This window comes from Parasteatoda tepidariorum, chromosome 3 (genome assembly GCF_982258835.1).
Source record: "Parasteatoda tepidariorum strain Cologne lab strain chromosome 3, Ptep-v5.0, whole genome shotgun sequence".
In the NCBI taxonomy this organism is placed as follows: Eukaryota; Metazoa; Arthropoda; class Arachnida; order Araneae; family Theridiidae; genus Parasteatoda; species Parasteatoda tepidariorum.
In genome coordinates, this window is record NC_141757.1 from 92,481,681 (window position 1) to 92,494,644 (window position 12,964).

Here is a 12,964-nt window from a genome sequence, read left to right on the forward strand (position 1 = left end):
AAGATGTTTATAAATTTTTAAAAGTGATTGAGAAATATTAATATCTAGCTCTAATGTTGCTATGGGTTTGTACAATTTCAGTATTTTGAACAAATAAATTTTGAAAAGTATATTTCTTGAAATCTCATGTTATATACTACTCAAAACAATTAAAGGAAATAGAGGTTGTGGATTGATCCTGTACCTGGAGAATTCTTTGAATGATTGATACATTATCGACAGACGTAGTAGGCTATATGAGATAAAAAGGACGGCCAGCAATGTCGAACACCTTTGAGGCATCGAATCAACGAGGTTATGAATGAGGGCTGGGGTATTCTTTCTCACTCCTCAAGAAGTGCCCTTTCCTGTTCTTGGAGAGTTTGTGGGAGAGGTAGGCGTCCAACAATTTGTCTGCCTAGAATGTCCTAAACATGCTCGATTGGGTTCATGCCCGGTGAATAGGCTGGCCAATCCATTCACATGATTCTTACCTCCAAAATGAAATCATTCACGAAGTTAGCACGACATGGCCTGTAATTGTCGTCCATTAACATGAAGTCATCTCCAATTGCTGCATCGTAAGGGACTGCAATAAGTCTTAGGATCTCATCCTTATATCGGCGACCGGTCCGAGCTCCGTTTTGAATGCTATGGAGATCGGTGCACCCATCGATGGAAATGCCAGCATAGGCCATCACTCCCCCACTGCCAAATCTTACACTTTCGTGAACAAAAGCAGGATCGTTTCTAGTGCCACGCTACCTCCAGATGAAAATGTGCCTATTATCAGAATGAACAGAAAAACGGTTCTCGTCAGAGAAAATAATATCGCGCCATTCATTTCTCCTCCAGTTCACATGATCTGTTGCCCAGTTACAGAGGGCTTGACGGTGCCTTGCTGTCTGTTTACGTGACACACACCATTGGTCGACGAGCATACAGTCCTACAGCGTGCCAGTAGCAGAGTGAAGGTGTTGTTGATGAAGAGTGGCATTCACATTTCGGTGTCTCCGAGCCGTAAGAGTTAAATAATAGTCTTCATTGGGCATCATTGCACGTCTATGCCCTTGCCCTGATCTTCGGCCTGCATTTCCAGTCTCCAAAAAAACGGTTTCAGATCCTGCAAATCACACTTTGTGAAAATCCAATGGCTTCTGCTACTTTGGCTTGTGTTAGGCCCTCCTCTAAGCGGCCAACAACTCTCCAAGCTTCTCATTCGGTTAAATGACTTCGTTGAGGCATCGCACTATCGAAGCAACCCTCTTACTGATTGTCGATCCTTTTTTCCGCTTTGTCCTATATTAAGTTGAAAAAAGGCATTTTTTTTAAAAAAAATGCTTATATCGTTATTTTATACAAGATTTAGAATATTCTTTAATTGTTTTGAGCAGTGTATTATGAAACGTAATTTTAAATTAACACCTCTAAATAAAAATATCGAAGAAATGGTGGAAAAAGTTAAAGGATATAACTTTTTTTAAATTTATTCATGCGTACTAAAAATATTAGTAAATTAAATGTATACGTTAAAACAGATCAACATATGCCTTAACATTAAAATGAAATTAAATCTTTTAAAATTTCTAACTACTTCATGATATATTCATTAGAATTTTTAAAATTTTTCAGATTGTGGCCACCTAGCCTAAATCACTCACATGTAAATAGAGATGAATATTTACTTCTATTTTCTTAAGATTCGGTAAAAATTTTAAGAGTTTAAATGGGTGTCGAACACTGCAACTACCGTCTTTACAGCTCATATTGTAATAATTGCATTGTTCGTGAGATACAAAAAGGGGGAAATACTGCGTATGCTCCAGTTTTGACAAACAATTGTTTTTATATTTATTACTGGTTCTTTGAAAGGAAGACCAACAATTTGAAAAACCAATTAAAGAAAATGTAATGCAATAGGAATGTTTGGTATTCTGCTTATGATTCACATCAGAGTTCGAAATTAACTAACAAATGTTTACTAACAAATGCTACTGTTCCCTAAATAAAACTTAAAAAAAGGTTTTTAAATGAGCTATCCTTCGCAGTAACAACATAGTGCAATCTGAAGGCAAAATTAATAGACGCCTTTGTAAACATTTCACTTGGAATGGCTTGACAGACAACAGTCAACATCGCCATCTGTTGATGAACTTAATAACTAATAATAAATTTCCTGAGAATAAAATCTTGGTTACCTAAGCGTTTTGGAGACAGTGGATATATCTTTTCCTCAAAGCATTTTTAAATTTTTTTTTCCTTTGTCCACTCAAAATAGTTCTTTTTCAGGTAACAGGAGCTCTTGTGCTAAAGCTGGTGAAAACGGAGTTGATCAGAAACAGTTTGTATTTGGTAATAACAAGCTGTTATCTGCTAGTTGGTGGAATAGCAGGTTTTTTGACCCTGACCGTTCATACTTTCCGTGTGCACCAATCAGCTCTCCAGGTTCAACGAAATATCTTTCTTCTTCTGTCTGCACAGAAGGTACCAGATATGGATCTGGAAATACTGTGTGCTGTGTTGGTAGTAGCCAATGATTACCCAAAACAAGTAATGGTGACTGGATGGGGATTCTTTCCGGTTGACAGTCACTTCGCACTAACATCTGTTGGTGCTATCGTAACATACATTGTAATTATGATTCAAATAAGTAGTAATTGAGATTTTTAGTAATGGAGTTTGAATTCAAACATCACTGTAAGAGGTCTAACGCTAAAGTCTGTTTAATTGGAGTCAACCATTAAAGGTCTACATTTGGTAACATCAAGCTGTTATCTTCAGATAACAAGAATAGCAAGTTTTCAAACACCAGTGATTCATACTTTCCGTGTGTACCAATCAGTTCTACAGGTTCAAAGAAATATCTTTCGCCTTCTGTCTGCACAGAAGGTACCAGATATGGATCTAGAAGTACTGTGTGTGGTGCTGATAGTTGCCAATAAAAATTTTCCAAAACAGGTGATGGTGGCAGGATAGGGATTATTCCCAGTTGGACACTTCGTGTTAACAACTGTAAGTGGTATTGTAACATATATTGCAATTATGAGTTAAATAAGTAGTAACAGAGACCTTCAGTTATGTATATAATTGTTTGAATTCAAACATGAAAAAATTGTGACTGCTGTCAAGGGACGTTTTTCGGAACAGTATATAAATATTTGAATAGTTTTCAATACACCAAATGGAGCACTGAACAACTCATAATAGATTGAGGTCAATATACAGAAAAAGTTTAAAGTACATTCAAAAATAATAGCGTTAATTTTGCTAACATTCCCTCCTACTAATATTTAATTTAAAATTTGTATCAGAGTTCAAGACTTCCTCAATCAAATAATTTTTAGGCAGGATTTCAATAATTTTAAAATGATGACGCAGTGAACGTTCTGCATAACATTTTTTTAGAAAAGAAATTTAGTGGATGATTCCTCAATTCATCTTTTTAAAACTTTTATGATGCAATTACTGTGTTGTTGAATGGACTTTTTTGAAACCAGATGAAAGAGACGAATCAATAATTGTGGAATCCCACCTTACCCTTAGCAGCACCGACCAGAGCTGATGCAAAATATCCTCAGTGGTAGGCGGATCATGGGTTAGAATTTCTTTGCCGTTGCGTTATCCATGGGAGGTTTTCCTCTTCATGTAACGCAAATGCGTGTTGGTTTCGTTAAAAAAAGTCCTCAATAAAGGCTAGTTTGTCTTAGTGCTTGATCCAGGAGTGCCCTTGTCTTCTGGACTTTTTTTTAAGAAAACTACAAGACTACCGTGTTGAACATTGTTAGTCGTAAACTTAAAATTCGGTCGGCTGGTCATAAAATAAAATAATCTACACCAGCTTTGTAGAATGATATTTGAGGCACTTTATTTACGTCGCACTAGGGCTGAAGAATGGGCTACTGGCGAAGGTGTGGAAAACATTCCTGAGAATGATCCGAAAACATGTCATCGCAATTTCGATCCTCTGCAGAGGGGATTGCTCCTTGCTTTGGTAACCCAATGACATGCACGCGAAGTCGAGCACTTCACGGTAGAACAGTTTCACAAGGGTCGATACTGCGCACCCTCGCTCTTTGCTTACGCTGATCAAAGTGGTCACCCACCCGCTTATTGACCGCAGCCAGTGATGCTTGACTTCGGTTTTCTACTGTTCGTTACAAAGACGGCTTATAAGCTTTTGTCAAGTTGAATAAGAAATGGCACAAATTAGAGAAGGACAACTTAAAGATACATCCAGGGATACGACGGAATTTGAACGTACTAGTTCCATGCTATAAAATGCTGCAGTAGAGTATTATCATTTCGTTACAAGCTCTGACAGTTGAGGTAGATGGTTTAATTAATGCTGTACATCTGAAGAGGGGCCCAACACCTTATCAGCCAGGTTATCCCAGCTCTAACTTTCAAAGGAATAAAGGTAGATATTTTGATTAATGTTGCAACTCACAATACATATTTATATTATTCTTCATGTAACAATTTGTAAGTTGTATATTATTGGCTTAAAAAGCCTATTATTGTTTTATGGCCTCTATTTGTTTTATTGTTCAGTTTGTGATTCTGTAACCTTTTCTTGTATTGAGCACTCATGCTTGTATATATTGAATAAAAAGAAATAAAATAACTTTTATGACATACAAATATGATGCAATTTGAAATATGCTTTTAGTTTCAAATCATTACGCTAAAAATAAATTAATAAAGGTAATGTAAAAAAAAGACATAGAAAAAATAGGTTAACTTCTTTTTTGTGTGCATGATAGTAAGTTATATTAAAAAAATATATAAAATGAGAAGAAACAGGGAAATATATTAAATGTTTAATTTTCGTATAAAACAAATTTTGTACAATAAACTCTTGAGTTCTGGAATACGAACGAATGATAAAGCTATACATTTGCAGATTATGACACAGGTGCTCCTTAGCAAACAGTAGCAAAAATTCTGCAAAGAAAAAAAGTGATCAAGCATGTAGGAAATAAAGTTATAAAAAAAGCTTAGATTTTGAGAATTAATTTGTACATGGCATGTGTTGAGGATCGTATTGTGGTGATATAATATCAATTACTTAATTATATTTAAACTTAATTCTAACAGTAAATAAATTAGAAACAATTAAAAAATACTAATCTAACTTGGAAGTTAGTGGTATTTCTTACACACGCAGTAAAATGACTTCCAATACCATTTATTCTCCTCATTCTCGTTGATCGCGAAGTCAAAATGACGGTTAACATTTCTATACGATGCTTTATAATTTTTTTTTAACAACTATGCCTATAACTACAGAAACCTAGAATGCTTTAGCACTTTTAAATACCTAAGTCAAATCTAATCATAAATGAGCATTTTTACATGGAAATTTTTGGAGCTAAAAAGTCATAAATTCCGTGAATTATAACACTTCGTAAAATTGTATAGGCATCTAACGGTAAAGTGATTTTGTCACTTTCCACACATTTCACCTCTCCTTTACCATGGCTTTGACAAATCGTGTTTTTCCACCACATCACTACATTTTTGCAAGAAGAAGGGTAATATTGGCGTAGAGTAAATAGCGAGATAAGCCTAAATCAAGGTACTAAAGAGGGGAAAGTGTGGAGAGTGAGGAAATCCATTAACCCTGTGACGCCTCAATTTACAAAACGTAAAAACATTTATAGAGTTTGCATATGCTGTTCTAATTGACATTTTTAATAAAAATAATAGCACGCACGATTTTCAAGAATAAGCTTTAAATTATGCTGGGTGTTTCGCAATTACCATTGAAAATATAAAATTTTAGAATTTTCAGCCTAAAATGTAGAGAAAATACAAATTGGGTTCATAAATCAATACTTAGGAGTCAATAATATAAATCAATACTTACAATCAAATATTGAAGAATAAAATACAAGGAAGGCCAAATTAAAGACAAACATTTAAATATGTTTTATTGTCATATGAAGTTGAGATAATGTAGAAGAGATTATGAGAAACATCTTGAAGTTTATTTTATTACAAACTGTTTTTAAGGAGTTTAATGTATCTCCCTCCTTAAGTTTTGACAACGTTTTAGTTTTCTCCTTACTGTAGGAATTTGTGAAACCTAATGTGCAAATGGTTTTTATTTCATGTAATTTGTATGTTGAACATAGAAAATGCATGTTTCTTTTAAATATATGCTCTTCATATTGAAATGTAATGCTTAGTAAGCATTTCGTTTTGAGATTTATTGCCCCAAAACAATAAAAATTTAGCCAAGTTTCTAAGTAGTTTGTTTTACAAAAGTAGAAGGCATTAAAATCTTTAGTAATTTTACCTTTAGTTACTTTTGTAGAAAAACCCTAATTGCCCAATCGTTTAACGTAAGAAAAGGAAGAAATTTATAAATCGTTGAAATTAGTACTTTTATAATTTCCCCAAAAGTACCAAATCAATATACAGTCGTATCCTACTACTAAGTGCGTTTTTAGCAGAAAAAAAATACAAGGACAATGATATAATTTTATCATGAGAAATATCTTGGATATCATTCTAAGGATCTAGGATATAGGATTTAGGATATCAAATGATCATCCTCAATAACTTTTCAAATGTTAGTTACTACAACTTTTCTCTAGATACAACTTTTCCAATAGATACATAAAAGAAAATTTACAAATGTATTTTGAATTTAAAAAATTTTCATCATAAAATAAGATTGAATAAAAAATGTAGGTTTCTTACTTTTAAATGAAAACGAACTAACATAAACTAGGCTTTGGAAATAGTTTAAGCCTCTACTTCTTCGCAAAGGCTTATGTTGATTTCTCTGTTTTTAGAGATTAGACTACAAAGCTGCAAATAAAATACAATTTTCATTAAGTAATAATACAATTCACAAATTTAATACAAGAGTAATGGGGGATCACGTGATAGAGCTCACCTCCCAATAAAATTACTCGGGTTCGAATTTTAAAAAAATGGCCGGCCGATACAATTTCCGTACCCGGCACGCACCGACCACATTGTTGACGTAAAATATCCTCAGTGGTAGACGGATATCATGGGTTTAGAGTCTCTTGTTGTCGGCTAATCGTGGGAGGTTTTCCTCTCCCAGGGACGCAAATGCGGATTAGTTCCACCAAAAAGACCTCCACGTAGGCAAATTTCATCCAATACTTGATACAGGAGTTCCCTTGATTTTTGAATAGGGTTCAAAATTACAATACTATGGAGTTGAACATTGGCAGTTGTAAACTGTTGACAAATAAATTGGGTCAAATGTTCAACGACGGTTACAAAATGAAATAAAACTCCATAAAATGAGCAACCGTGGCTCAGCGGATAGACGTTCGCCTCCCAATGAGGTGACCAATGTTCAAATCCCAGCGGTGACTGGTTGATACAAATTCTACTCCCGGTTTGCAACGACCACAGTTCTGACGAAAGAAAACCTCAGTCGTAGACGGATGATGGGATTCTTGCAACGAATCTCCTTACCGTCAGGCTAACCATGGTTTTACTTTCCACGTAACGCAAATGCGGATTAGTTCTTTCAAAAAGTCCTCCAGGAAGGCTAATTTGCCCCAATACTTGATAAAGAAGTTTCCTTGTCTACTGGATTGTGTTCAAAAATATAAGGCTACGGAGACTTGAGCATTGATAGTCATAAACTCAGAATTGGCTCGCCTGTTTCACGCCGGTTATAAAACAACTCCATAAAAAAAACAGATGACATTTTAAACTTTTTCTTTAATTTTAATTAGACATAAAACAGCAGTTGCATTAAAAATTAAACGAATTCAGATTTGCCTTCAAGAAAAGGTCAAAGATTTTAAATCCATTTTTTTTCTTATGATTCAAGCAATTTTTCCCATTAACAAAAAAATTATCATTTTAAAATTTATACCATATTCGCAAATTGTCAGCTTAAGAACTTTTAGGGCACTCTGTACTAAATCTAGAGTGCTAGCTTTAGAAAGATGCAGATTTTACAAATTACTGACGAATACAGGGTCTTCTGTACTAACCGCTTTGTATTTACTTTAACAATCCTTGTAAAAATCCACAAATTAAAAGTGTAAAATAATGAATATTTTATCCGCTGTTTGTGGAAATGACTTTTAGTACTCAAATAAGAAAGATAATTTTAAAAAAAATTAAAAACAAAATACAATGAAAGTAAAATTAATTTTTAGGTAATGGTTGTCTTAAACGTTTTTTTCTTCTTACTTTTCAATACCTAAATACGCAAATTTTTTTTAGAAAATTGAATACCTCATTATGTGCCTCTTTAAGCTGCTGCCGCAGGGAATTAACTTTTTCTTCCAGTGCAACGTTTTCAAGACATTTTGATGAATACAACTCAGTTATTTTCAATATTTCAGTTTTCAGTTTTTCCAGTTCATCTCTGAAAAAGAAGTGAAAACGCTGATAATTTGAGTTATAAATATTACAAATTTGAGTACAAATTTATTAATATTGCAAATTGAGTGTAAAATTTGTTATAAATTACTAAAAGTTTAAAATATTTGCCAAATCAAATTATCCATTTTGATAAGAAACAGATTTTGCAATTAAAAAATAATAATGTCACACTTTTTATTTTATTTCTATTTAAAGAGCTATAGAAAGATTCGAAATAAATTTTAAAAAATAGATTACCGACTACACAGTTTTATATTTATGTGCAGAAATGTAATAGTTCGGTAGTCAATTCGTAAGCTATAAAAAAAATCATTTGAAGCAAATTTTGTTTTGTAACTGTTGCCATTTGTCAAATCACTAGCAAGCTTACTAAGAGAAACCAAACGAATTTAAGGCAGAGGGCGTGCTCTTGTTTTTCAGTAACGCCATCTATGGCCAAGAATACGACTTCAGCCGCACATACGCCCCAATCCGTTTATAGGGTGGATCCATTCATACATCCATTTATTCATCCCCATATCGTAATTTTGACCTGAACCAGAGACTGGCCGATCTGCAATTCAGTAATCCCAGAGGTATGGTTTGTAAAGCGATATTGGAGGACTTTGTGACCCAGACATATTTAACGTGCACCAGCCACCATCTACTACACGGGGCTTGAACTCACGAACCCTTGGACATGGGCTCAACGTCCAACCAACCAGGCTATTCCTGACCGTTTAAAAAAAACGCATCTTATTTAAAAAGCTTTCTATCATAGTGAAGTGAGCCAAACAATCAGAATGATATGACAGTTTCGTATATTTGTCAAAAGAAATACCCTCATATTTCGCGTGCTCTAACTTTTCAACTAAGCTTTACCATTATCCATCATCGTGGTTGAATAATAACACTACTCAAAACTGTGTTTAAATGAAGCTGTTTTTTTTTTCCTTCTTTTGCAAGCACAAAAAACACAAACTATCTTACTTCTATTGCTTTTAAAAAAAAAAATTTTGAAGTCATAACTTACGAGTATTTACTGTAAACATTTTCATTTTCTTCCTTTTGAAATCTACAGACAAGTTCTTCTCTGATTAATGCAGTCTCCTCTGATAATTGTTGGGCGTGAGACTTTTTAATGGCTTCTAAAGCTATAAAATAATAAAATTTAATGAGTTAATGAGTTTTTACAATCATTAAAGATACTATACAAAAATATAATAAATGATTTTGCTTTCTAAATTTGAGTTATTGTGACTCACATCTGGGTATGTGCATGGTTCGAATCTTGCAATCGAAATTTTGATCAAAATTTTGTTCTAAAGGTAAAGGTTCAACCATCTGAGATAGATATATACCTTTACACTTTTCCCCCAACTACAACAACAATAGTACTTTATATATTTAACAATAATTTAAATTTAAGACATAATTTTTATGCCATAACTTTTTCCATTTCATCAGGTTCTTTTAACCCTTTATAAGGCCGTAGAAAGTATACTTCTCATCACTTCATTAATTTTAAAATGTCTATGGGAAGTTATTTTCCAATCAATAATTATGTAACCATTTGTTGAACACTTTTAAATATGCAATAAATAAATAAAGGACTTTGTTGTCATAAATATGGGAAACAGTATAGGTTAGCATGGGGTCAAGAAAAGGACTCCACAGAGGAGTTATTTTCTCTTGTGCGTTAGGCTATCATTTAATTCTCAGCGAGTTTATTTAAAGTTATAAACGCAGAAGTTTTAATTTCGGTTATTCATAAGTGCAAAAGTTTATGGCTAATTCTTTAGAGTGGGTAAAATTTTGAAAATCCCCCACAATAAAGGTGGTAAAAATCAAAATCATTTTAGGTAAGCAAAATGAATTTCTTTTATGAATATTTTAACAAAACATTATTATAAAACATGGTATTTAATTTGACATAGAGATTTAACACAGTTTTGCAATAATTTACCTGTTAATGTGGCTTGTGCTTCTATTTCTAAGGCCTTTTCTTTCTCTGCTTCAAGTAAAGCTAGTTCTTCATTATGCCTCTTCTGCATTTCTGAGGTAATGCGGTTATGTGAATTTTCTATAGCTATCAGACCTTGCTTAAACATGTCCTAGTATACGTTTAAAAAACTTTGTCATGAAAAATAAAAACTACGAAACAATAAAACATTATAGAAAAAAAAGCATTTTTTAATAAAATTTTTTCTTCACATAAATAAATAAAAATTCCATGATTATCTAATTAGCAACAACATTAGATATTATTCTTATATAAATTGATTAGAACAATTCGAATTACCCTATTTAATTGATACATTTGATTCTCTATAGTTGAAATGAGAAATTAAGGAGATATAAAATAACGCATTAAAAAAGGGCTATTTACAATTGAATTAGTACTTAATCCTACCTCAAGATCACTTACTTTCAGATCTTCTATTTCTGAACGGTATGTTTCTTTTATGCACTCATCTTCGATATTTTCACATTCAAAATTCAATTTTTCTTCATAAAATTTTTTCAACATTCGTTTTTGCTCTTCGTAATCTGCCTGAAAGATGGATAGATAAAAAAATTTTAATAATGATATTAGCACGATTAGTAAAAGTGAGTATAAATTATTGATAAATTACAATGAAAAAAATATATAAGCAAAGGAGGAATCAATAACATATGAATTTTAAATATATGACTTTTTAAAATTCGAAAGATTTCGCTCAAATTTTGCTTTTTGCCTAGTAAAATTACATTCTTTAAAATTATGTAAAAAATTTTACACCTCACGATTCAAAGTTATTTCAACTATTATTAAGTAAAAAAAATAAAGAATAATAAACATTTACTAAAAGCTTTTTTTTTGTGCATAGAATTATCATTGGATAAACGAATTTCATAATCGTGTGCAAAAATTGTTCAATTAGTGAAATACACAAAAAATAAAATTAGCATCAACGGGTCCGAACTTTGGACAGCTCTCCCGACAGAGACCCCATTTCCCAGATTGCTGCGATCTCCTATAATTTGGGGGTCAGAAATACAAAACCGTCGAAAAAAATAGAAATATTTAGAGAGTATGTAGAGAAAGTACGTTTTTGTATTTCGTAACTTAAAATATCGTCTGCATAAGTTAATTAGCATATTTGAGGTCACTTCCTCTAAACCTTAAGATTGAGTTCAATAACATAAGATTGGATCTTAAATCAAAAGTAATTCAGGGTGGTCCATTTTTTCCTCAGTGCACTATACAACACTTGATATTGTCACACTAAAGTTCTTTGCCCTTTCGAAAACACTTGCTTTTTTTGTTTTTCAGTGGCGTCATTTATGGCCAAGAATTGGTTTTAGCTTGGCCAAAGAATACCTAAGGAGGCCTTTTCATTTCAATTCCAACCTTCAGTAAGGATAGGTTCGAAAAGGGACGAAATATATTGCACCTCCAAAACCCGTTTCACTGTCTCCCCTACATTTTTTGTGGGGGTGCGTGTGTTAAGTAACCCGAAGCTAATCACTGTCACAGAAGGGGAATTGCAACCTGCGGGGGTCAACTAGCTTTCAAAAGATATCAGAAGAAACTCACTCTTCATCTTATATTATGCTTTTTCTCTTTCTAAGATAAACTTAAAAAATATTTTTTTTAACTCTAAAACGACTTTATTTATTTTCAAAATAGTTTTATCATTTTATATAACATGCACTTTTTCTAATTATATCTTGAATTGTTTATTATTTTGATTTGATTCTTAACAAATAAACACCGGGGTTATTTGTTATTTGTCACAAACAAATTGAAACATCAAAATTGAAAATTATTCGATTTAATTATCACAAAATTTTAAATCATATTAAGACAGATCTAAATTCCGATTATATCACTTAACTTATTCAAATAATTTAGCTCGGATACATTTAAAACTTCACCCACAAACTCATATTCATCATTTTTACTTACATTATTTCTACTCAGTTATAGTTACTTTAAAAACTTATCGCCAAAGATATTATTTAACAATAATACAAAAGAAATTCCTTATTGATCTAAAGCAGTTATTTAGTATAAATTTATTAAACTGCACATTTTGAAAGCGCAGTTTTATATGAAGTTTATTTTAAAGGAATAAAGGAAAACATAACTTATTAAAAAGCGAAAATATTTTATTTATCAGCTTTTGCTTGTTAAAAGGTATTTATATTTTATCAAATAATTTTTATCAAGTAATATCTTGTGATTACTTTAATAAAGGAACTTCATTTTTAATTTTAGGCCTTTAACTTAAAATTATTATAACCCTAATAACAAAGAATGATGGTAAAAGTGGGTAATGAACGCATTTTATTTGTAAATGTCGTAAATAAAAGGACAAATAAATAACTTACAAAAGTATAACTTATTTCTAAGAAATTCCTTAAAAACTATCTTTGATAAGCTTTATAATTTTCTAAACGTAGAAGTAATATTATAAGAAAATTGATGTAACTCTTTCATTTCAGTTTTGAGGAATCATAAAAATTACCATCATTTCTGTCGTAAAAATAAATTATAACATTTTTGACTAATAAGCTGAAGTGACAGTTTAAATTTATTTTTCTAATAGATCATTTCGATGGATCATTA

At 32.2% G+C, this 12,964-nt stretch overlaps 1 protein-coding gene across 2 annotated transcripts in view; it reads right to left on the bottom strand.

The window, feature by feature from the left end:
• Positions 1-4,785: 4,785 nt before the first annotated feature.
• LOC107450073 (uncharacterized) overlaps positions 4,786-12,964 on the bottom strand; it is a 119,410-nt gene continuing 111,231 nt past the window's right edge. The window contains exons 17-22 of one of the 2 annotated variants that reach the window (XM_043039093.3): positions 10,778-10,903; positions 10,316-10,463; positions 9,383-9,503; positions 8,221-8,353; positions 6,688-6,798; positions 4,786-4,923 (exon numbers count right to left, since the gene is read on the bottom strand). In XM_043039093.3, the coding sequence (XP_042895027.2) occupies positions 6,733-6,798; positions 8,221-8,353; positions 9,383-9,503; positions 10,316-10,463; positions 10,778-10,903 (594 nt within the window). In that variant the 3' untranslated portion in view covers positions 4,786-4,923; positions 6,688-6,732. Of the gene's footprint in view, positions 4,924-6,687; positions 6,799-8,220; positions 8,354-9,382; positions 9,504-10,315; positions 10,464-10,762; positions 10,904-12,964 lie in introns of both variants that reach the window. The other variant, XM_043039092.3, reaches the window with a different exon arrangement.